This window comes from Protomyctophum bolini (genome assembly GCF_963924005.1).
Source record: "Protomyctophum bolini genome assembly, chromosome: 19".
In the NCBI taxonomy this organism is placed as follows: domain Eukaryota; kingdom Metazoa; phylum Chordata; class Actinopteri; order Myctophiformes; family Myctophidae; genus Protomyctophum; species Protomyctophum bolini.
In genome coordinates this window covers 23934512-23960967 of record NC_137880.1, presented here as the reverse complement: position 1 = coordinate 23960967, position 26456 = coordinate 23934512, and the positions used below count along the sequence as shown (strand labels likewise).

The following is a 26456-nucleotide window of genomic DNA, read 5'->3' as shown; positions in this document are numbered from 1 at the left end:
CCTCGGAGCAGACTTCATTACAGTGTCATGAACACTGCACTGCAGTGGTTCTCAGCCTGCAGGTCGGGACCCCCAGGGGGAGGGTCCCCAAATGTTTTTTTGGGGGTTCTCCAGATGATTTGCTTAATGTCAAATGTGCAACATTGTTTTCTCACTCAACAGTAAACAACATATGTGTATGCAAAAGGTGTATCATCTAGTAAGAAAGAAACTAAATTAACCATTTTCAACCTGGCGTCCCTATTTGTGAAACTTTCAACAATTTAGATTTTTCCAGACAATTTTGATTGAGCTTGTGCATCTGCTACTTTAGCTATGTCATGTGAAGAATTGTATAGCGCTTTAAGTGGTATTAGAAAAATCCATGCTTTGTAAATACCAGAGCCTTAGTTGTGTCATCTCCGTTCACTTCATTAGGCCAGGTCTCCAGGTCTTTCACACACACACACACACACACACACACACACACACACACACACACACACACACACACACACACACACACACACAATATTTTGAGTTACATGAACCACGTGACTGGCAGCGCTAGTCTCTGCCTCATCGATGGCGCAACTCTCCTTCGATGGCTCTGGTAAAACCTAGTGTCATGCTCATGTGTGCTGCTTGTCTGTATGTCCGTCCCTCTGTTTGTGTGTGCATGTCAGGGCTGAAGTCCATATCGAGAATGAGGTGACACATGGTATAGTGACTGCTGGGTTGCGCAACTAACCTGTTTGTGGAAGCAATTAGTCGTCCCAGTGGGAAGCGAGCTGTCACCTGTGAAGCCTGTTGTGTCCGAGTGCCCAGAGAGGACGGAAATATGTTGAGCCATCTGCTGTGTCATGTCTGCCTGGCACAGGCCACTGCCTTAGGTAGAAGGATCATGCATGCTCTTACGGAAAAGATGATATAATATTAACTGACCAATAGGCCTGGGCCGGCCGAGTGGTGTGTCGCGGGTTCGAGCTCTGATCCCGATGACCTTTGAAGCGTGTCTTTCAGCTCTCTCCCCCTTTCCTGTCAGACTACTGTAATCTATCAATAAAGGCAAAAAGACCAACAAACAAGCCAATTGTTTTTACCAATAACCGACTTAATGTTGCTCAATGTTGCTCATGTTTTGTTAACACAAAACAATTTGAAGTGTTGTGAAGTGTTGTGAATCATGTAGATCTGATATTTTCCACACACACACACACACGTTCAATAGTTGTAATCAAGGCATAAGTTTGAAATAATTGTGATATATCTCTGCCTCACCAGCTTGTATGAAGTCTGAAATAATAATGTCAGTGGAGATGGGAAGGCCAGATGACAGAAATACCTTGCTTTTGTTTGCTCTCGTCTCCATGGTGATGCTGCTGTGGACGGACTGGACGCCGGTGGGGGGGTGGGTGCATCTCACTGGGCAATGTGAGCTTGTAGATCGTCTACATACAGTTGGTGAAGAGATTTGGTGCAGAGGAAGATATGGGCCTATAGTAGAGAGCCAAAGTATTGGGTTGCCAAAAACAAACTATCAAAATGTACACAGACCCATGTTCCATAATATTTTACTAGAATTTTGGCAGATTCCTTCTGCCAAATTGTCTTTTTCAGTGAGAAAGCAAATGAGGAGCTCAAAGGATTTAATCATTTACAGTTATAAGTTGAGCGTGACAGGCAATGGGAACAAGACGGAGTGATGCCAGGCATGCATGCACACTATTGCTATTAGATAACAACAGGAATAGAGAGCATTTCTGTGCATGTGTGGAGCAGGCCCTCAAACGGAGCACTCAACGCATAAATCAAGAGAGGTGACATAATTTCCGTACAGTATCTCCCTCTTTCGTTGTGTGTGTGTGTGTGTGTGTGTGTGTGTGTGTGTGTGTGTGTGTGTGTGTGTGTGTGTGTGTGTGTGTGTGTGTGCGTGTGTGTGTGTGTGTGTGTGTGTGTGAGTGAGAGAGAGAGAGAGAGAGAGAGAGTGGAGGAATGTGTGCACGAGTACATAATGTGTTCCAGTGATCATCATCTGTGTGTACTTTGCATCGACGGGCACTTCCAAAACAAATGATAGTCTCACTCTTCCCTGTTTTCACTGGGCCTTCATAGTGATGGCAGGAGTAACGCATTCCACATCTTCACAATGACGCTCTAACTCAATATGTGTGATAAACTCACCAAATATGGTTCCTGGATAGTATTTATGTTGAGTTATTTACTGCATTGCGGGCTACAACGATCAAACTTCATGTTAACTAGCTTTGAAACAAGCACAGCAGTAAAATGTGTTAATTTAACTCGATGTGAAAATTGACCTGGAAGGGTCCACTCCTGCGCCTTACTAGCAATACAGATTTGGCTGTGCAAGATAGCTTTGAAAGTGAGCTGCAGCAATTTAGCAAATGCACATTTCTAAATGTGATGTGAACTCTGCTGCTGAGTTGAGATACTCTCTACTGGTTCCTAAACACTGGGTCGGGACCCGTTTTAATTATTATTATTTCAAAACATTTTCAAAAAACATTCCCATAAAAGCAAAAGCAAAATATCAAAATATCATAAAAAGCTAAATGTAATGATTTTATTCCAGTGATTTCATAGAGAAAACAAACAAAAATCAGCTGATCTACAAGCTCACAGCGAAGCGACGTGTCATGAGCTTGTAGATCTACTATTTTTTCAATAGTTTGGGTCCCGGGCAAACATCAAAATTTCCTTTTTGGGCCTTGAGCTAAAACGTTTGGGAATCACTGCTCTAGTCTAACTGTAGCCTATCTCAACAAGTCTGTTTATGTGCATTCAGAAGTAATGCCATCACATTTTGCATTCTGAAGTAATGCCATCACATTCTGCATTCTGAAGTAAGCAGCATATAGCCTCAGAGGACAATTTGGAAAATGCCTGGCTATTACTCAAGTGAAAGTTGCTCAGTCAAATTTGTGTTAAAGCATAGAGTACCCATTAGGGTCCATTTGGTTCCATTTGTACACTCTCTGAGTTACAGACCCATAAGGGTGGATCCTATCTATCATTTAGCTGGGGACCCCCTGGAACTCCCTCAGGGACCCCTGGGGGTCCACGGACCTCACTTTAACTGAAATAATCCACACTGGAGCTGGGTCCAAAATGTGACCACCAGCTGGTTCGTCACCATCATTGTTCCGCAGGGAGACATGATGACCTCATGGACAAATGAAGTCAGCTGACACACTTCCATGGAAACACTGTGTACATGCCAATTCGTATTTTTGTTGTGACGGTTAAATGAACTAATTGAATCAATTAGAGGCATTACCTTTAATCCACCCGACACTGAAACATATCTTTATTACGTCACCATCCAGAGCCAGTTATACCCTGGCATTGGTACATATCTTCATTACGTCACTCTCAAAATCAGCCACGGCATACATATAAAACAACCCAAGTAACCACAGTATACTACTTATCAACTTACAAATTATCAACTTACAAAATACATATACATATATACGGTAATGCCTCTATGTATACATATACTGTATGTAATCTGAAACCTACCTTTATTACGTCACCATCGAAAGCCAGTTATATCCCCTCACTCACCCGTATTAATTACATCATTGGTTGTTATGCTTTGTAGTACCTGTTATTGATTACGTAACCAATCCATGTTTTTCAATCGTTTAAAATTAAGAAAAAAATACACCCTTTTTTTTTACCTCCAATGACTAGGTACATAGCACATAGCGAAACCTAATAACTCAATATTGAAACCAATATTTCACAGAGAAGCTGAGATTTGAAAGTTCGTAGCGGTCAACCTAGTAGGCACTCGACAGAGTGCAGTTCTAGTTGAATAAAGTAATCAATTGATAATCAATCACATCAGCTATTTTCATTATTATTGCATGACACTGTTATGCAACACCTAAGTGGCTAGTCGATTAGTTGATATATACACATTTAAAACATATGAAGAAAACAAACATGCTTCTCGGTTATTCTTTGTTTTTCTTTGGGGCTTGTGCTTGCTCCGTCTGAGGTAACTGAGGACGGAGAGGACAAGTCCACACTGTCCAGGACACTGACCCACGTGATTGGGTGACAAGGTCACGGCCTTTCGGAAAGGGAGAGGCGCAGAGCAGTTCCATTCTTAATGACTGAGACTAAACACCTTGTCTAGGGTTGGACGGTGAAACCAAATGTAGAGGCAGTCGGACATAAGATGGAGGAGAAAGACAGGTACAATACAAAGAGAAAGAGAAAGTATCAAGTCTCTCTGTCTGAACACATCTGGTTTGTCTAGTTCTTGGGGAAGGCGTGCTGCCTTCTGAGTGTTAATTTAACGCTCAGGACTTTTGCATGCCTTTTCAGGTCATTTTGCTCCCTCTCAGAGTTAAATTATAGTAACATTAAGATCACTGGCCTCCTTCATTAAAACAGGCTTCAAAATACACCTTTCAGCAGGCCTATAAGGGAGAGGAAATTATCACTTCTCCCTAGACAGATTGAGGGAGTTGCCCAGCTATGTGTGTTTGTGTACCCCAAAGATGTTTTGATTGGCTTAGCACCCCATAGCGATGATTTGATTGGCTGAGCAAAGTACATATTGAGGATAAAAGTGAGGACGCAAATTGTGATTGGCCGGAATGAGATGATGTATAATCTCACTTGATGATGTATGCCCCTCACTTAAATTCACACGGGTGTGATTTTTTTCTTCCACTCTGTACATGTTTTATGATTATTATTATTTTTGATGATATTGAATTAGCATATGTTGTTTTTCATGTCATGTTTATGAATTGATTGCACAGGGCCCGAATGGAAACAAGGCTGTAAGGACTTTTGTTTTGTGTTATGCTATCCCTTTTAGACCAAGTATACTCTGTTGCTGTTTTAAATTTCTGTCAAATAAACTATTCAATGAACCAATTCAGGATTTCACTGTGTATAGATTCCTCGAGTCGTCCACCCAACACGTGTGACCTCCTGAGGTGGTGGTGGTGACTCAACGTTTCTGATGAAAATGCTGTGGTGTCCTCCTGACACTCAGTGTGTAAGCACAGGGTGGGGTGTCTTTCCAAACAAACCCTAAGGTATACTGTATGAGTCATCTCCACTTGTTATTGCCATCAAGTATCTCTCTAAAGTTGAGCTCTCCAGCATGATGATGATGTTTAAACAACATGACCCCACGTTTTCCATTCCGAAAGGCATTGGGGACCGAAAAGCTTTTGGTCAATTTGTGTGAATTTTGCCAAACGCAATTTTATTTTGCTGAATGTCCGACAAATAATGTAAGGCAAACATTGTGATGAATTACTTAAGCCTATAATTAATAATTGTTGTTGCACGTCATTGACAACCTGTTATTTTCACATGGGAATCTGTTACTTTCACTTAAAATATGTTGTTTCCGGAGAGCAACATCATCGCCAATGAGAATAATTTTGCCTTTCCCTTGGAACCTAGCGACCTGTGCAAGTTTTGACATGTTTTTGTCCATACACCTGAGCTTCAGGTAGGGTAGGCTACTGTTCCCAACTTCCAGACAAAGACAGGGCATGATGTAGTGTTGTAGAGGGTAAAGAGATTACCTTACAATTAAGACACTCCTACACTGGGTTCTGTCCAAAAAGCCTGGAGCCATGAAGGGCTTACCTTTCCACCTCATCAAACAGCAGTCAACACAAAACAAGTGACTTGGAGGTTGATTTCAACATGTATAGTAATTGCTGTTTAATTTCTATAAGCTGCAATAATAATGAACCGTCCGTGTGACCTAGGCAGCATGACACATTATTTAAAATTAACAGAAAACGTGGCCTCAAGGCAAACTTCAGAGCTTGGGCAAAACAAACCTTTTGTCACATACCGTAATAAGAATTTTATTGGCCTATAGCTCTGAACAACAGAGAGGGACAGGTAGACATTTGGAAGCCAGCTGTTTAGTAGTAAGCAGAGTAGTCTACTAACATTTGGTATTGCCAATTTCCTAGTTTTTAGGCTACAACTGAAGTGCACTGCCCTCATGTGGTCGCAACTCAATGAGTAAGCACATAGAACAGACAGACAGACTGAGACAGACAGAACAGACAGACAGACAGACAGACAGACAGACAGACAGACAGACAGACAGACAGACAGACAGACAGATGCTGTTAGTAGACAGAGGAGACTTTGATTGATTGATTGAAGTATTTTTTAACCAATTGGAAAATTACAGTAGCCTACATTTCAAGCACAACTCGATACAAAACTTAACTGTGGACGACACCATAAAGCATTACACTTGTTTACAATAGGGTGACGGGTCCACCATGTTCAATTCATCATAAGACAGGGCGAAACGGGGTGTATACGAGAGGGCAGAGTCAGAGACAGAGCGCATTATAGACTACAGTCACTCTATTGTCTCCTAGAGTGATTAAAAAACATAGACGTAGGTGTCGCGTCTGGGCTCGATGGTGACCCAAATCCTAAATACAACATTACGTCAGATTCTATAATAATGAACCAGTGAGACTACACTTTGGATTTTTATTTCGTATTTATAAAAATAGCAATAGTACTAATGACAATAACAACATCTGCCAGCTACACTATGAAATCGCAGGGAGGACAGGAAATTGTGAAAAGCCCGTTTTATCTTCCATATAATGAGTCAGTCAGCGAGCCCAGCTTTTCATCATGACTCGGTCTATTCCTGGGTTGTAAGAGAGGGGGGTTCTCGGTCAGTTACACGTGCGCGATGCATTTATAACGTCGTTGTAATGATCTCCCCATGCACGCGCACAACGTTCACGCGCATTTGTAAATAACGGTAGGAGGCCATATAATTATGGATGCATTTATCCTCTACTATTCGGGAAAGTGGCCGTGGAAACACCCCTTTTCACAGAACATGGTACGGCCATCTCCCTGCCCCGTAGCTGTTTGTACCCTCCTCTTGCTACGGAGCAGATTTCCAGGCCTTCAATCGATAGCACTGCACACACACAGTTACACAGGATGTGAGGGGAAAAAAGATGCTTCTTCGCGGAATTAAAACCACAAAACGAGGGAAAGGACTGCTGCAAAAACTTTGGGCCAGTGTACAAACTTGAATAGACTTGCAATCCAAATAACTTCCCAGCAGTTTTTTTTTGAGGAGCCTGCGTGCGTTATCTCATTTTTTTTAAATATCTCTCACTACTACTACTACTACTACTGTTGGACGGATTTATTATAGGAGCAAGATCGCGCCACTCTGATGAATTCACCGAAACCGGACGAAGATGATGTGCCCATTAAAGACCCGATAAAATACGGCGAATTGGTCATTTTGGGGTAAGTCACGTTAGAAATGAGATCATACAACATAGTTGGAAGTGCACCCGTAGTAGCGACAGTATGGCTAGAATAATAAAGATATATAAAGAGATGTAGCATATACGTGTGAGTTCGACAGGTTAACATTTAAATCCACTATCTGAATAGTAACAACGTTAGAATAACAAGAAAATCGACGTTTCCCCCCCATTAATGACAGCCTATTGTCATTTGTAGCACACATCGTCCATGGTGTAACGGTGTGCTACTATGTTACAAAGTAACTTTGCATCGCAATTTGTCAGGCTGATCTCCCCTTGTACATGGTCCGCGAAAATATGTGTTGAACTTGGTCCTGCATCGCATCATGTGTGTTTTCTAAACTCTTTGCAAAAAATATATACATTATTTGATGCGATGCAATGTTTCCCGTAGTAAGACTACTACTACGGATGTAGCCCCCTTTTTTTTCTTCAATGGTTGGAGTGAGTGGGTGTAAGATCAGCACTCGATTGCTCAGGCTGAACCATATCTCTATGATGTCATACTATGCTGGATCATCTGTGATCGCAGAAAGTGGGACAGTGGGATAAAAAAACAACAATGAGAGATGCACGTTGCTATCAAATAATATGTCATAAAGGGTGTGCTGTAACTAACAGACACTGCAGGGCTGACATACCAGAGGAACTGTCATGCTAAGGATAGAACAGAAGCCCCCCCTGCCGCCCTCCCCTCTCTCTCTCTTTCTCTCTCTCTCACACACACACACACACACACACACACACACACACACACACACACACACACACACACACACACACACGCACGTGTGCCCCCCCCCCCCCAGCAATATAGCAGTGCAGTTAGTCACCTCACCTACACATTCACACATGCATGTGCACAGCACACACATACACATCACACATACTGTAGTGTATACTGTATAAGCCTATATAAGACCCGTGCTCTCGCAGAGTCATTCATTCCCAGCCTTGTTGTAGCCTGTGTGTGTGTGGCTGTGCAGAGCTCCCTCTTGCCTTGCAGCTTCCTGTGTATGCCAAAGATAAAGTGACCTTATGGTGGTCTGTCTGTCTGTCTGTCTGTGCTGCTGAACATGGAGCAGTGCTGTCTGTGTCTGTGCTGCATCAGTGTGAGCAGCATGTCTGTCTGTCTGTGTCTCTCTGTCTCTCTCTCTCTCTCTCTCTCTCTCTCTCTCTCTCTCTCTCTCTCTCTCTCTCTCTCTCTCTCTCGTTCCCCCCGCCTCCCACCGCTACGACACAAGAGCCTATTACAGCCCTTTGTACCGGCAATCAATGCAAGGAAGTGATGATGATGAGCTGCATGCATAGCATGCGGACTCTGAGGTCTGAGCCAAACGTGCATCCTCCTGCACGTGGCGTGGGTTTGCTTTTCTGTCACCCCATCCGCTCCGTCGAGAAAAGGCTGCAAGCCTGCAACTGAAGGATTTTGGGGAAACTTGGACTGCCGTCTTGACTGGTGCCAAGTTGAGAAGCTGCAATTTCTCAAGCCTTTTTTTCATGGTTCAAATTAGAGTGTATTTAGTCGGCACGCTTTCACCCTCAGATGAAAATATCTTGTGCGCCAGGGAACCCCATACAGGATTTCTGTGGTTAAAATGTTTTAAAAATATTCACATAACATAGACGTGTTGTGAGCTTTTAGACTGGCTATTAACCAAATAGGGTTAAAGTGGTTAAACTGCTATATTAACTCCTTCAAGGACCCCTGGGGGTTGTGCCGGTCCCCACTTTGAGAACCACTGCAGTGTACGTAGTATTGCTTCTTGGACTATGTGGATTATCTGACAGACGGGTCATTCAGATTTGACCAGCGTGACTTTGAATGTCCTGTCAAGCAAGCGTACCCCAGGTAACTGGTTGTGGAGGAGTGATGCTCTTTCTAATTCCGGTTGTCAGACATCATATTTCCCCCTGGCCTGCTTCTTATGTAAAGGGACGGCCGGGCCCGACTCCATCTGTGTGCCTCAGTGATCACATGTCCTGTGTGATCGTCGTGGTCGAGGATGCTGGGCTCAGAGCAGCGCATATGATGTTTGCAGTGGCATCCTGCCGTCACTCATCATTACATTTGAGTTAGTCTGAACACTGTGTACAGCTGTACCCTGCCCTGGCCCAGTCCACCCGCTCAGCAAGGCTCAGTTCACCGCTGCCGTGTTTAATGAGCTCTCTCGCGCATACACACCCTCTCAACTTATCTCGCACCCTCACTTTTATCCACTCTCACGTTGTCTCTGTCGCATTCCTCTACCCCACCCCCCAACCCCCCTCCTCCCTGTCAGCCAGGCTCCCGGCATTCTGCTGAGTGCTGACTCTCATCACAGAGAGGCAGGCCTCCGTCCTCGGTGGTTTGGCCCTCAACAAAAATAACCTCCGTGTCGAGGGGCAGAAGCAAGGTTTGAATATTTCATATTGTGTATGGTGGTGTGCGCACATGCGTGAACAGGACAGAACTGGCCAGGCGAGTCGGCCTGTGCTCAGCTTCTCCGGCGCTGCCCCTCTAACCTCACCGGCCCTGCGTTAAAAAAACCAAACAAAAAACTAATCCCTGTTCCTAATCCTAATACCTGACCCAACCTCCATTTTGCCCACTTTTCGCTGGTCTCAAGCCTCGTGGTCTCCCTGTTTATCAAGCTGCCTCAGACCTCTGCCATGATTGTGCTCTAACCTCCTTCCTCTCTTGCCAGCGAGGGCCCAGTTTGATGTGACAGGCAGGGTCATGAATGGAAATGTTCTCCCTTGTGTTTGTAAAGCATCACTGAGACCATGAGTGTCTTTTGTGTCTTTGAGCAACTGCTCCTGATGAGCAGGTTGGTACCTTGCATGGTTGTGTCCGTTGTGTGTGAATGTAGCACACATTCTAAAGCACTTTGGAAAATGGCACCATATAAATGCAGACCATGTACAATCTGAGTGGCAGCCTGTGAACAATTAACCTTTTGATCAACTGTTCGTTTTCATTTTCACTTTAGTCAGTATGCCAATTCCCCCCCATGTTTTATAGCCTGAGCGGCTCGGGCCGAGCCTGTGTTACTGCCAACCCCTACTGTTGTGCTGTGGAGGGGTGTAGAGACAGACAACCATGTCTCCTCCAACGTGCACGGAGGAACACGCCATCATTCCCAGTTCCGCTCCCTGCAGGCTTCCCACCTGCGGACACGGCTAATGGTGTTCTTTGGAGCGCCCGGCCAGGCCGGAGGCACCATGGAAGAATCAAGCCCCTGTCTCCTCCACGCTGGTGGGCAGGAACTTTACCCCTGCGCCACCTGGACACCACAATGAACCTTTTTAAGTCAAGTGTGTGTGTGGCCATTGATCCTCCACTGGTAGGGCTGGGTAATTAACCGAAAATATATCAAAACCCAACATTTAGAAACAATAACCGACTTAGTCTTGCTTATGTTAATCGAATAACCGAGAAGGAGTCTTTTTTTGAGGGGGGCAGGGGGGGTTCTTATATCTATCTATCGACACGGAAACCTTCTAACCGATTACTGTATTACGAATACCTGTTATACATTGTGCAATGGTGGAATGCAAAACAGGGAAAATAGCCGATCTACAAGCTTACAACTTGTTGTATTTGTGGCAAAAGTTTGACATAATCGTGATATTGTTTTGAATTCATATCGTCCGGCTCTATCCAACGATACACTTTTGAGTCTTTTACCAAGAAATGCTCTCTATATTATGTTAATATACATTCATATACAGTACAAAGTCAATTGTATGAGAGAAGGTGTCACTTCATGTAGTCTCGTCTCGTGTAGCCTCATATGACCAGAGATCTCCGCCTATAATGATACGTCTGGTGACATCTAAATGAGTGGGCTAAAACTGGGTGGAAACAATTCGGCAATTAAAAAAATAACTGCATTGCAGAACCAATGCAGAGACATTAGGGCGGTCCTTCCTATTGGGATGTTTGTCAGCAGCCATTTAGAATAGATGTCACCAGATGTATTGGTAGGAGAACTCTGATCGTCTGGCTACACACGACTATATATCGTTGCTGTCGGACAGAAACCTCTTATCTCCGAGTCCCTATTTTAAACATTTTGTGTTTTACCCTACTTGATCATACTACAGCCGTACAGCGTCACACAAGCATCAAAAGTATAGCAAATCTGCAAGCTCGAAATGTGGCGCAAAGTGTCACGTTTTGAGCTTGTCGATCTGTTACGTTTGCTATTTTTTTATTTGAATCCTGAAAAGTAACAGTTTTGTACATATGAGGTTTCCACGCGATAAATACGATCGATATCATGTCACTAGATTATTTAATGCCTACAGTAAAACGCCTACAGTAAAAGCCATGTACACACACACACACACACACACACACACACACACACACACACACACACACACACACACACACACACACACACCCTTTCCTTCCTGTCTCTCTTCAGTGTACTGTACTTAGCAATTAAGAGGAGATGCCTTAAAAATACTCTTTACCAAAGCAGCATGCTGAAAAGCTAATTAGCTAGTCAGGTGAAACTAGCAAACATTTGGTGGTGAACAACGGTTTCAGTGGCATGTTTGATACTTTCCCAGGTAACCGCTGCAATTACAACCCATTTCCACTCGTTCCTTGAATTTACATTGGCTAATTTAATTACATTTATTTAGCCTTTATTTAACCAGTAAAAAAACACATTGAGACTAACGTCTCTTTTACAAGTGTGAACTGGCCAAGAGAAGAGGCAAATACGGTAATGTTACACAGCTCTGCCAGTACCAACAAATTCAGGACAACATTTAGGACAGATAAATAACATTTGTAAGCACCTAGGAAGCTCAAGGAAAGAACAGGAATATATAATAAGATCATGACCAATAAACCTAATATAATGACTAAATCACAATGTCTGCTACTAAACTAATACCAGCACCAGAGCAAACATTTCCTATACGTCGAAGCAGCAGCAGTGCCTGGGAAAATAAAACCACTAGGTCCCCATTATGCACCAGTGACCAGTCTCATGTCAATACCTCAGGAAATTACATACTGTTGTCTTAAGCGTTAGTCGTGTGAAGTCCACAAATGGAGATGCAAAACCTCCATTAAACTACTGCAATTTAATACCATGTCCTGCTTTTGTCTTTAGTCTTGTATGTCGTTAATCTTCATCATGTAACCTAAAACTTCCACAGAGTAATTAACGCATGACGTTTTAGACCACATCTTTTCCTGTCAACAATTGATTGTTTCAGCTCTGGCAAAAGTTTACTTTAGTTTGAGGACATAAAATGTGTTAATAATGTGTAAATAATAATATATATAAATATTAAATAATAAATAATAAAATAATGTGTTTATAATAATATAATAATAAGGTCACTTTAGACTCTACATACATTTTGGTTTAGATAGATCCGAGTGGCTGATTTATCAACGTCCAAAATGGCAGGTCATGCCAAAATCTATAAAAATGGGACCCAATGCTTCCCTTGATGTAATTGTACATCAAGCCACCTCCGTGACACTCTGCCCTAAGGGCCACATGGCTCGGAACCTTTTGGTTCCCAAGGCTACTTACATATGTTGCCAGTTTACCATTCATTGTCAATGGAAGCCAGCAACGTGAAGCTACGAAGCAGCTATGACACATGAAGCTGCCGCAAATTATGCTGTGATGTGTTTTTTGCATCTTTCCTTCTGCCTGTGTGAACGCACCATTACAGATATAGGCAAAAAGTTGTAAGAAATTGTGAAAATAGTTGATCTACAAGCTTAACCGTGTGAGCTATTTTCACAAATATAAAATAACATTTAAGTGGTTAATCGATTTGTTGATCCATAAAACCATGCTAAAAATGTAAATGCCCTTCACGATTATTTGATTAATCAAAAAAGTAATTGCAGCCCTAATTTGAACATGCTTGCAGGCCCTATGGAACACACACAGCTTTCCACAGCTTCAGTGGAAAAGTGCCATGCCACGTGTCACTCGACAAAAATAACACATTCAAATGAAGAAAGTGTCAGCACACAATGCAGTGCCTCAACACTTTTTCCATAAGCATAAATCAGTCTTTTCAGGAAGAGAGGCGACAAGAGACAGTGGGAAGAGCAGTGACACATGACGGGGAGAAAAAAACACTGAATACGATATGTCATAGCAGGGGTTTAAACAGTCAATCAAACAAGTCAATTTTATCGATTATGATCAGTTATTTTCGCTATGTTTTTAAACATTCTTTAAAATAGGGTTTAAGATTAAAACCAGGAAAGGACAACCGTCACAACATTTGCCATATCACAATATTATGTTAACTAAAATCCCAGATAAAAGCCACAGTAGTTTCACGTCATAATATCGATATATTCCCCTGGCCCAGAGTGAAGCCAGCTAGCCACAAGACTGGTTCAAATACAAGGGCAGCGAAGGCAGACGTTGTGCCCTTCATAGACATTTGTTGCCCACCAGGCGGGCACCCTCTGAATAGCCCTTTAACCCATTTAGGCCTGACCTCAAAATAAAAATCTAAATCCCCCACTTTTCTGAAATAAATACTTTTACGATTTTTCAAAAATAGCAGACCTACAAGCTCGTAGCGCGCCATGAGCTTGTAGATCTGCTATTTTTCAATAGCTAAATTATAACATAATGTTTAAAACACCAAAAGGGGTTCCCGCCCAGAATGGATTAAATACCGGTAGGTACAAAACACACTGCTGATTAGCTAAAAGCAGCATATGGCCCTCTGTATGAACTCAAACCATGACAGCCAGCTTCACAACAACGTCAATGTTTTGATAACCACCCAAGACAAGGAAGACATGAAATATGAACATAAAGTATCATGATCATACCAATGTACTCTGCAACAACAACACAAGCTGCTCACATGTTGGTCCAGAAAAGCTTGGGAACTCACTAGATCTTTTTCAGACAGAGAGAGGTTGAAACCGAACTATGTCAAATTAGAGTACACTCCAAAAACAAAACAAAAAAACAAATCAATTCCAACTAGGGGTGTAACGATACATTTTAACAGCGATACGATACATGGTTGACAATACGATACATGGACGATATTGGTACATTATGGCGATACGATATGATTCAATGATTTAAAATTGATACAGTAACTATTTAGCAAATAAATTAAATCTGTGTGAAACATGGATGGATGTGCATGTGGAGTGCAGGCTTTTAAGGAATTACATATGAATATGGATATAAATAAGGCCCTGGTCTTTCCCTAATCATGGGACTGATCAAGGGTAGCTACTGGGACGTAAGTCCGGACTTAATCACCCCGGCTGGGTCACCTGAGTGAAGGGTATGATGTTGCATGACCCGGGCCGAAACCCTGATGACCTTAGGATACACTGAGGATACGTCCCAGGTGCATCCACAATGTTTTTTCGTTTTTAGTAAACAGTGATTCTCTGGCAAATCCATATACATTATATTTGAGCAACCCGTAACTTGAGAATACACACATTTATCGATAGACCAAGACTAGTACTTTATTGAATGATAAAGTAATTAAACCCCTCTTTTCCTTTTTCTTCTAAAATTGATAAATACAACGCACAAGTACTTGGTATTAATACAATGGATTGCTTGCATTGCAAAACGATTAGATACCGATTATTTGCATTGCAAAAAGGAAATTATTTTCTGTATAACGAGAGCGGTTGCTCACACAGCCGTATGGTAATGACAGCGAGTTAATGATGACTTGTGATAATTCTTCTGTTTCACCAAAAAGGTGATTGTTAAAATAAGAGAAGTGGGACAGAATGCGTCCCCCTCTACAGTGGACGTGAGTTTCAAGTGGGCATGGAGTGAAAAGGGTTTAAGAGATATGGGCAGGTTTCAACAGAGATGGAACACAAACATCAAATCCCCAGTGTTAGTTTAACTCAGAGTGTGTACAAATGGACCATTTGGCTTCACTCCGCTCTCAGATTTAAAACACAGATAATCTTTTGTGTAGAATATGACTCATGAGTTGAAAATGAAGTGGCATGCTTTGTAAAGCATTTGAGAGAAGCTGCTTGTTCTGCAGAGTGGAATATTACTAATAGTAATGGTACTATAAATACGGACATGGGCCATGGCATCTGTATTTATTGATGACTTCATTTATTGTTTCAGCTCCTCTCCAATGCAATGATTATTAATGTACTTTTCCACCAAAACCTAATTTACTTTGTTGTATGTGCCTGTGTTGTGCACTGAAAATAGAACAACAAGCTTGTGAGCTAGATAGGCTATCATGATTCATTGTACAACTCACGCTTAAGGCTAAATTATAATATTCTTATGAAATGAGCTGGCACTAAGCCATGCGCTTGGTTAATTCAACATCGATTTAATCTATTATTTTGATAATTGTTATAAATATAAATAATCAATTAATAATTGATCCCTTTGGGCATGTATCTATGTCTGTCATAGGAAAAAACCTAATAGTGAAAATTGTTAATCTACAGGCTTGGCCCGTCGATCTGCTAATTCAATATTTTTGCAACAATGTATAAAATATAATATACATGATTCACTGATATATATATTATTTTCTTCTCGATTCCCTTATTCGAAGAAGTTATCGAATAATCGCTAAGAAAATCATGTATAGTAGTTGCAGCTACTGTTGGTATATTGTGAGTCTGTCCTTGTGTACCAGTGTAGAATGGGGTGACCTATATTGTACTTATTTTGATTTGCATGTGAAATTAGGTCAAAGAAATATTCAGTTTTATGCTCTCCTCTTCTTTGGTTAGAAAGGATTAGTAGAGAGACAGGAAACGGAAGGCAGGGAGAGGGGAAGGGCATAATTGAACTGGAGACATTGAGGTTGTATATGTAGTGCATATAGTGTATACTGGCCTACCACCCATACACACACACACACACACACACACACACACACACACACACACACACACACGAAGCCAAGGAAACAAAAAGACTCATTGTGTGTGTGTGTGTGTGTGTGTGTGTGTGTGTGTGTCTTTTGTGTCTCCTTTGCAGGTATAATGGCTCTCTTCCAAGCGGAGACCGTGGTCGCAGAAAAAGCCGCTTCGCTCTCTACCGGAGAGCCAAGGCCAACGGTGTCAAACCCAGCACCGTGCACATTCTCAACACACCACATGACAGCAAGGTTTGTGTTTGTGTGTGTGTGTGTGTGTGTGTGTGTGTGCGTGCATACTGCGTGCATGGGTCAAAGTACAGTAGAATGTGTACCTCAACGTATAGTAGAATTTGATCTACAAGCTCACAGCATGACAGTGTGACACGTTGTGATCTTGTACTGTAGGTCAGCTCTTTTCTCACACACACACACACACACACACACACACACACACACACACACACACACACACACACACACACACACACACACACACACACAAAAGTGTCTATTTGTTTGTCTCTAAATGTTTTGATGAATTGAACAATGTGGACCCTGTTGTAAACAAGTGTAAGGCTTAATTGGGTCGTCCACTCACAGTTAACAGTCTTTGTATTGAGTTTGTGCTTGAAATGTACTGTAATTCTGCAAACTGTTAATAAAGATTTCAATCAATCAATCAAACACACACACACACACACACACACACACACACACACACACACACACACTGTGTAAAGTGTGTGTGTTTGTTATCAGTGGATGCCATTAGCCATCGTTTCCTTCCTCTGACTATCTGTTTCTATAGAGGCATCAGAGGAAAGATCACTACACATGAGGACTGTGGGGTTTATGCCTGTGTGTGTTTGTTTGTTTGTTTATAGGAGTGTGTGTCTACGGATACATTATTGTTTGCGTTTTAATTCGTCCTAGTCCTGTATCAAGGCGAGGTGTCATTTGAGGTTCCAGGGGATGGCAATTGCCTCCACTTAGCTTTCACAATTAACCTAATAATTCACAACTTGTTTATTCATATTTCCTCCATATTCTTTTCCATATTATTCAGATTTTAGATCGACAGTCACTTACTGCCCTATTTTGGACATGTCATTACAGGCACCAAAAAAACGTTATTCTTTTTGCAAAAATAGCAGATAAGCAATTCTTTGCTATATATATATATTAGTTTTTAATCTGACTCATGTGGTCACTTTTCTTCCATTCTCCTTTACAAGGTTTAAACTATCCCGTTTGTAATTTTGTATAAAGGGAATAGTTTATGGTTTAAAAGAAGTTACTTAGTTGGCTGACGTTCTCCCATTGTAGGAACACACATCCTTTAACCCAGTGGTTCCCAAAGAGGGGTCTTCTCTTATGGGGGTCCCTGGCATATATTTTCAAATGAGCTAATTAGTGTCAATTTAGGGGTCCTTGATATGAAAAAGTTTGGGAACCACTGCTTTAACCCAGTGGTCAAGGGTCGTTGAAGGGGTTCCAGAGCCCTAGCAAATATCAGTTTAACCACTTTAACCGTAGCCTATACTGTATGCATCGGGACCGTCCTAAGTGTCCTTGACATGAAAATGTTTGAGAACCACCACTCTAAGCTTCTTGTTGTGTTGTTACAGGCTGTCCACAGCAGAGGGCAGCATAGCATCTCCTTCACTCTCTCCCGTAACCAGACAGTGGTGGTGGAGTATTGCCATGACAACGACACCGACATGTTTCAGGTAGGCATGCCGACCAGATGACTAACTGTCCTCCATAATCTCTCTCCTCTCCTCTTTGTCCATGTTAATGCAGAAATGCCTCGGGAAATTTTTGATTTAAAAAGCCTAAAGAAATCGTCAATTTTGTCAAAATCCCATTGACAATGAATGGAGAATTTACGCCATGTGTCTGAGCAAATCGACATGCTATGTACGATGATAAGCAAATCGGCACAATACACAATACACAATGTTGTACGATGATAAGAGTTTTGTTTGTTTAATATCATGAAGATGTATGATAATAATTTTTAAATGGATTCTTTTTGAGGGGCACTAGACCTTCCTATACATCTTTTTTGTCCTGAACTCTTGTCACATTTGCCATTAGGAAAATGTACGTCATATGTAGACGAGCAAATCGGCTATTAGGGCCAGAATGAGATGATGTATGATGATAAGAGCGCCCCTCACTTCACATGAGTGTGATTTTTTTAAACAATAATCCTATTATATTAACATGGCCTTGTGGGTGGATGGTGATCATTACAAACATAACATGACCATATATGGAGACTATTTTAGCACTATTTCAACACTTGAACACTTGAACACTAGTGTTTTAAAGTAGTTCTAACTTAGAGCTTAGTTAACTTCTAAGGGATTATGCTGTGCAGAATCGCCCATGTCTCACAACCAGTGCTAATGAATATTCATTAAGCACAAAAATAGTATGGAGGGGTGCCAGCTTAGAAGTGGGACCCAGATACATTCAAAGCAGTCCAATACTCTTCGAGGAAATTATAGAACCCTTCTTACTGGATTACTGTCTTCTGACCTGTATCGTTTAGATCCAATATTCATGATTTCTAATTTACTATTGTTATATCTTGTATTTGTCACAAGAGTAAAAAGATATGGTTTTGTTCCTCAAGCCCAACATAGCACCAATAACACAAAAACAAATGGAGAGAAGAGAAAGAATAGCATGTAGATTAGTCATCAGCACACTGAGATGCTTGAAGCATTTCCGAAGCTTATTGTTGTACTTGTTCCTGGTCTGTTCATTCATTCATAAACTTGATTGTCTGGGGGAAGTAGCTATTTTGCAGCCTACTGCCTGCAACCTTGTGGCTGCGAAGCCATTTGCTAAACTCAATGGACAGAAAAAAACAGCAACATGATTTTGATTCAGATAATGTGATATTTGGCTGTTTTCAGTCTTGAATGGCATAAATTGTAAAATGTGCTGCCCCGTTCAGATGAGAGATAGTTTGTCTGATTCACAGATTCAGTTTTGTAAATGTTAGATAATAGGTAATGAACTTACAACAGCAGTGATACAGTCTTTGGTTTCCCCCCTTGGAAGATAAGACTTGACAGCAAAATCTAAGTGGCCTTTACACTTGTAGCATAAAGACGATCAATAAATTACAACGAGAAGGCTGTAGTATGTAGCGTAAGGATGATCAATAGATTCCTGCTGTGGGAAGTCAGTAGAAGGCATGTCAAACCTGGTCATCGGGTGCTGCTTTGCACGTGCAACCGTGTGTCTAAATCACATGACTACTTACATACACAGTTTGGGAATGGTAATTTCACCTGTCTTTGAAAACGTATTGTACTGTATATCAGGGGTGGGAAACTTTGATGATGGAGAGGGCATCACTCCAGAGGGCATATTATTTAATAACAATAATAATTTAATAATTAAGTAATTGCATATTACTGACGCATTTTAAGCTTGTAGATCAGCTTTGAATTGAAATTCTGAATAATCTTTTTCTATTTTTTAATCGGATTCCTGAAAAGTAATTCAAATGCCTTTTGAAATGCCTTAAATTATATTTTGACTTAACTTTATGTTATGTTATGTTAACTTTATGAACTAAACACAAATACATTAGACATAAAAAGACAACATTTTAATACTACTAATTTAGAATAATACTACTAATTTAGAATTAAGTCATTAAAAACGAGTCATGTTTGCATGTTTGAAACTGTAACAACTGAAACCAATAATATATCAGTATTCTGATATGAGGACCACATTAAGTGAAGGTGGGGGGCCTCATGTGGCCCCCGGGCCGCCAGTTGCCCATGTATGCTGTATATTACACCCTATCCTATCAGTGGATAACAGAACTATTGTGTTCAAACAAACTGTTCTGTGTTGTCTCCCTGTAGATCGGGCGCTCCACAGAAAGTCCCATTGATTTTGTGGTGACAGACACCTCCGGAGGAGGCAAGGAGGGGGAGGACCCCTCGGTGGCCCCGAGCACCATCTCACGCTTTGCCTGCAGGGTGGTGTGCGAACGCAACCCCCCCTACACCGCACGCATCTACGCCGCCGGCTTCGACTCGTCCAAAAATATCTTCCTCGGGGTGAGTGGACCGATGCAGTGGGTTCAGCTCATGGATTTCATCAGAAGGGAAGACTTACAATAGGAAAGTGATTTTGCGAAGACATTTTAACGGAATGCTGAGAAAGCATGCCGACTTTTGCAGAGAAAATGAAATGCGATGGGAATTTGGAATCAGTGCGATATAACTGTTTATCACAATATCATACAACGTGGAATCCGAGAACAATATCATTAGTATGCAGATCCTTTAGTAAAGCGATGACGTGACCTTTTTGAACAATGTTTCACCTTTATGAGACAACACTTGTCAAGCTTCATGCTTTTTGTATTGTTGCTAGAGGTTTTGATGTATTTATTTTCTTTTTACTTTTGGTATTGTCTCGCATAGCCAGCCAGCCAGGCCATCAGAGATTTCTACCTACTGATCCGGGGGTTATCTAGATTCAATGAATGGGCTAAAACTGGGTGGAAACAATTAAAAGATTGATAAACAATGACTTCATTGCAGAACCAATGCTGTTTGGCTGTTTGGCTACACAAGACTACTTTTGGTATAGTTGTAATGCTACTGCCACCAGCCTAATTTCCACATGTGGGACATCGAAGCTGAACTGTAACTGGTACTGAAGGACGTACCTAAACTAAAGTCACTGATCTAAGTGATCCAATCCCCTCTCCTCAGGAAAAAGCCACCAAGTGGAAAAACCCAGATGGCCATATGGATGGTCTGACAACCAATGGTGTGCTGGTGATGCACCCAGAAGGGTTTCCTGAGGACTCCAAGCAGGGGCTGTGGCGGGAGATCTCCGTGTGTGGAGACGTCTACGCACTCCGAGAGACTCGCTCAGGGCCCAGCCGAGGAAAACTGGTCAGTCAGATGTGGTTGTCCTGTCCTGTCCTGTCCTGTCCTGTCATGTCCTGTCCTGTCCTGTCCTGTCCTGTCCTGTCCTGTCCTGTCCTGTCCGTGTGTGTGTGTGTGTGTGTGTATGTGCGTGCGTGCGTGCGTGCGTGTATACGCGTGCGTGCAAACTGCGCATGCTTGTGTTTCTTTGCCTGTATGCGTGTGCTTTGTCGTGCCAGCCTTGATAGCAATCTTGTGTTGTCCCCTATAGGCTGAAGGGGAGAGCAGCGCCCTGCGAGATGGCTCCCTGGTAGACTTGTGCGGTGCCACCCTGCTGTGGCGTACTGGAGAGGGGCTGCTACGTGCGCCTACCTTGCGCCATCTGGAAGCGCTCCGTCAGGAACTCAACGCTGCCCGGCCCCAGTGTCCTGTAGGCCTAAGCACCCTGGCCTTTCCCAGCCTGCCACGCAGCCACAGGTAGGGCTTACAACATGGACTGTACAGCACCGTTTTTTAACCAGGGGCCGGCGAACGCCTAGTGGTCTGTGGTGTAATTGCAAGGGGTCCATGAAATAATCAAATCTATATTACTTACTTTGCAGATTATATATATATATATATATTTCCTTAAATAGCGACCACAGAATTTATTCAGAAGTTTCATTGAGATAGTAGACTGACAGGAAATGGGGAGAGAGAGATGGGGAGTGACACATAGCAGCGGTCATCGGGATCGGGAATCGAACCCACAACACGCTGTCTGGCGGCATTAGGTGCTAGATTTACATTTTCATGTAAATTTTGCATGAATAATGTATCAATTTTGCCCTTTTCTAGTCTTGAAGAGCGCCAGCCCTGGGTCTACCTCACGTGCGGCCACGTCCACGGACGCCACGACTGGGGCCAGAGGTCCAACGGCGAGGCGGAGCGAGGCGAAGGGGAGATCACCACCATCCGCAGGGAGTGCCCGTTGTGCCGGAGCCTGGGGCCCTATGTGCCCCTGTGGCTCGGCTGTGAACCTGCAGTGTACGTGGACGCCGGAGCTCCCACGCACGGCTTCGTGCCCTGCGGTCACGTCTGCTCGGAGAGGACAGCCAAGTACTGGGCCGAGACGCCTCTGCCCCACGGCACCCACGCCTTCAGGCCCGTCTGTCCCTTCTGCTCCGCCGCACTCAGCACTCCTGGCTGGACGCGCCTCATCTTCCAGGGTCCCATCGACTAGCCCGCCCGCCTGCCGCACGCGCAGCGTCCACTAACCGCTAACGACGGGCGTTGCGCTGCAAACGTTGGCTTGGGGAGGGGGGGCGGGGATCGGTGGGGCTGCACGCGGCGGCGAAAGATATCCACTTTAGAGACGTCACTCGTAGGGAGGACGTGATGTTAGAGCAGCGCGTTTGTTCTACGCCCCCTGTCTGAATGTCGGCTAACACTACCTACACCGAAGAATTCGGAGAGTTAATATACTAATCGAGATACCCGCAAGGGTCCTTTTTTACACTCTGAGCTACATTAACACTCCGGATTTCACTACGTATGTTTCCATCCAAGTGGTTATCTTATTATAAATAGAAATGTCCGATATTGATTTTAAAAAAAAGTATTGCAAAATGTTTTTACATTCTCTTGAAGTGAAAGAGTTTTTGTCCTTAAAAGAGTCATACGATAGTGCTAGGAACACTTTAGTCAAACAAATGACTTGGGACACTGTAACCTGTAACCTTTAACAATCGTAATCACCTTTGTGGCAGGTGTGTGTTTGGCGTAACTATGTTCTATATGTGCACTGTGCAGGTATAGTCTGTGTATTGGCAGCAGCTCAATTGATGGAAATGTATTACAAGTGTGTATTTATACTTGCAGTGATTTGAAAACTGTGCTTAAAAGTCACTGGACAATTGGATGGAAACATACAGCGAGTGCAGGGTTGCTGAATGCAGCACTGGGCTTCCTTCTCCCTGTTTATTCCTCAGTGTTTGCTCATCTGTATAGGATCAGTATTCATGCACGATGACAGTACTGGTATGCTGACACACTATGGGTGTCACTCATCCCTGTCCGTCTACCGTCTATTCAGATTGGCAAGCAGAGGAGGTCTAGACTAGGACTTTGTTCTAAACTCGGGCAAAATCCACTACATAACTCTCAGAAGCAATAATAGCACTTCCATGCAATACCCTCCTAGATAAGCTAGTTGTTTGCGCTATGTTTAGCTAAGTGTTGGTGGGTCACAGCTCACTTCTAACATGGCCGAAAAACGTCTCCGGGGCAATGGCTCAACCAGAGGTGTGTTCAACTCAAATTAGATTTTCTTCTTTTTAACCACAAAAATAAATAATTATAGGCGATTATAGGCCTAGACTAGGCCTATATGCTCTGTCATAATGCTGGTGTTGCGCAGCAAAATAAATGGCAGATCTAATTAAGCACTTGTAGATGAACTATTTTCATCATATGACGGTTTCATGGCTTAAGTGGTTAACTTAAATATCTAAAGATATCTGTATGATGAAATAATACAGATACAGCTCAGCAAGATTGGTTAATGGTGAAATACCTAACTGTAATTACAAACTGGGAATACTTTTAGACGCATCTACATGAGTAAAACATAAGCAAGCATTATTATGATTTGCTGCCAATATGTTAATCTGAACACACCTCTGGTTTATGACTGAATTATGATCAAACAGGGTCTGTGTGTGTGTTTCAGTATGATGGAGGGTCATATGCTATGACCTTACTTAACCTCAAAAGACGACCTTCTTCTTTTTTCTTCAAAGAAAACTATTTTGTTAGGGAACGGGGAGGGCATTGTTTTTGGGGAGGAAAAGAGTAAATGGGATTATTTTAGATGTTTCAGTGTTTAAAAAGAAATGACAGATATTTTTCTAACTGTTTTTAGTTGTTTATCAGTGTAAGCAAGTTCTGTATGTTTCAGAATATTATTGTGTGGTAGAACTAGGAGAGTTTGTGAGTGAGAAAATATTTGCCAACACTGTGTCGAACACACTCAATGCGATCATAAACATTGCCCAGACAATGAATGTAGCCAAATACTCAGGCTATGTTTAGCCTTTCCCAGGTGCTCATATTGAATTGTCTATATTGTGATACTATTTTTGTAACTGAAGATTAATGGTGTAGCTTGATTATGGTCTAGCTTGAAAATTCAGATTGTGTCAATGCTAATATTATTAGCCTCAAGTATGGAAGATGTATAATTGCTGATTTATACTTGGTTGAGTGCTGGTGGTGGCCTCACACCGAAAATTGCAGATCTACAAGCCAACAACATTGTGTAAGTGTGTAGATTGTGCTATTTTTGTGTGGGTGCGACACTGGCGCTCAAATACGAATAAATCAGTCACTTCTCACACACCCACGTGGAATTGTGTCTAGCTTGCATGTGCCGAACGTACACTTACCAATGTACACTACAGAAAACACATACACACATATACAGACACAAACACTTTAATATGACTTTGCACACGATGGATTGCCAAACTGTAAAACTGAGTGTTATAATGAGAAAGGAAAGGCCAACATGTCTTCCAAATACACAAAAACAGCATTTCTGTTATCGTTCAACCTGGACGACACTTTCAAAAGAGATAATTTTGTCTTTTTCTTAAACAAAGACATGTCCCCAAAAAGAAAGCCTGTCTTGATGCTTGATAGATGTGTGATGTTTATGAATGAGACTCATAAATTCCCACCCTTAACTACTATGCTAATACTTTCCACTAACTAACTCACTGCAGAATATCGTCAGTTATCAGCGGTCTTCTCTTAATCTCAAATATTCTTTTGGTTCTTAACTTTCAGATTCGAAGTCTGAATACGAAATGAAACGCTTGGTTTCATTGACAATTGATGCAGTGCCCTCAGTTATAGTAGCTCAGGATTAGTTTCCCAGAGTACAGACACACAGAGAGATGCAGGTCATGCCTATAGGCAGTTCAAAAGAATATTTCAGGCCACAGAATGCATAGTATTGTGTGTCAAGACACAACTTTATATTTGCTCGTCAAGTCCCTCCCCCCACCCCCAAATACGGGTGATATGTAGGTCAAGGATGAGTCCTTGCCTTTGGTGGTTCCCAACTCTGTTCCACAGCCCCTCGTCCAGCTGGTTAATCGCATTCACCTGGATGGCATCTCTTCTGTAGCTCTTAACGCCAGGTGACCGCGATTCGCCTGCTGGTGGAATCGAATAGCCGGCTGCACCTGTGTGGTCCCTTGAGGACGAGGGCTGTTGGGAACCACAGCTACACTTCATATACGGGTTGTAATTAAAGGCTTGGCATTTCCAAGGGAGGATTTGTGAAGCCAGAGAGATTCACAAACAAGGTCATGGAGGAGATTAAATCCGACTTTACCATTACACAGCACAATCCTCAGTGTTCATTTGTCACTCCAGAGTGTACACTTACTACAAGTTTTGAAATGTGTACACTCAAGAGTTAAATGAACACTCAAGATTTAACAGTGTACAGTATTGTCATGTGGATGGAGGAAGAGTCGAAGCACCCTTTGGCTTCTATGTGTTTTGACATGACATATGTCAGTTTATTTTTTATGTTACTGCGTTGTCCCTTTTGTTTAGTTGCGATCCCTGTACTTTGAATCCATCTACATCAAATAACATGATTATGTTTGTTTCTTTATTGTACCGGTAGGAATGCACCAATACCATTTCCATCACCAAGTATTGAATCCCAGTGTGAATCTGACCTGTTTTTAATGTTTTGCTGATGTCACTAATGTGGCACATTCTGACAAATACTCAATTTGAGTCTGTCAACCGGAAATATGAACATTTTAAGTAATTTTGGCATTCCTGCTCAGTTTTTTTTAATTACTTTCTGACATTTAGCCCTTGTGGAACTTCTATTCTAATCCTATTCATTTAAACTCATCTTACTTAGCTGCTACTAGTATCCAGCTAATGACCTCATAGTTATAATGCATTCCTTTATTGTCCTTTATGTACAGCTATTTTGTATTATTTTATATCATAACTTTCTGTAATCGTCCGGTGCACAGACAATCGCTATACACATGTCAATAAACCTGTTAAAAATGAAGTCACTGTCAGCGTCTCATTTGTGAGTTTGGAAAGCTTTTACTCCTTAAAAGGCCACTTCACCCCTTTTGCAATCAGAGGTTATTTTAGGACACAATAAACACTTTCCTGGTGTTTTTATGTGTGTAATATGTTTTTTTATAGATATTTTAGTCATGACGCCATGTTCACCACAAACCTGTCATGAAAATGTGGTCTCACTTCCTTCCTGGACTACAAAGTCACACCTCCATGGTGTCCAGGC

The 26456-nt window shown here is 42.1% G+C and overlaps 1 protein-coding gene across 1 annotated transcript; it reads left to right on the top strand.

The window, feature by feature from the left end:
* Positions 1 to 6944: 6944 nt before the first annotated feature.
* LOC308334746 (E3 ubiquitin-protein ligase pellino homolog 2) lies at positions 6945 to 26207 on the top strand. The gene is made up of 7 exons (XM_080791550.1): positions 6945 to 7299; positions 16325 to 16454; positions 17834 to 17935; positions 20105 to 20302; positions 20966 to 21151; positions 21396 to 21601; positions 21962 to 26207. The coding sequence occupies exons 1-7, from the start codon at positions 7223 to 7225 to the stop codon at positions 22344 to 22346; spliced, it is 1284 nt and encodes a 427-aa protein (XP_080647676.1). The 5' UTR covers positions 6945 to 7222; the 3' UTR covers positions 22347 to 26207.
* The last annotated feature ends 249 nt before the right edge of the window (positions 26208 to 26456 follow it).

Excerpts from the sequence above, each read along its gene's own strand:
- LOC308334746 (XM_080791550.1), top strand. The coding sequence starts at position 7,223 with ATGAATTCACCGAAACCGGACGAAGATGATGTGCCCATTAAAGACCCG. Across the intron at positions 17,936-20,104 it reads ACGACACCGACATGTTTCAG|ATCGGGCGCTCCACAGAAAG; the intron begins GTAGGCATGCCG and ends GTCTCCCTGTAG. Across the intron at positions 20,303-20,965 it reads CCAAAAATATCTTCCTCGGG|GAAAAAGCCACCAAGTGGAA; the intron begins GTGAGTGGACCG and ends CCCTCTCCTCAG.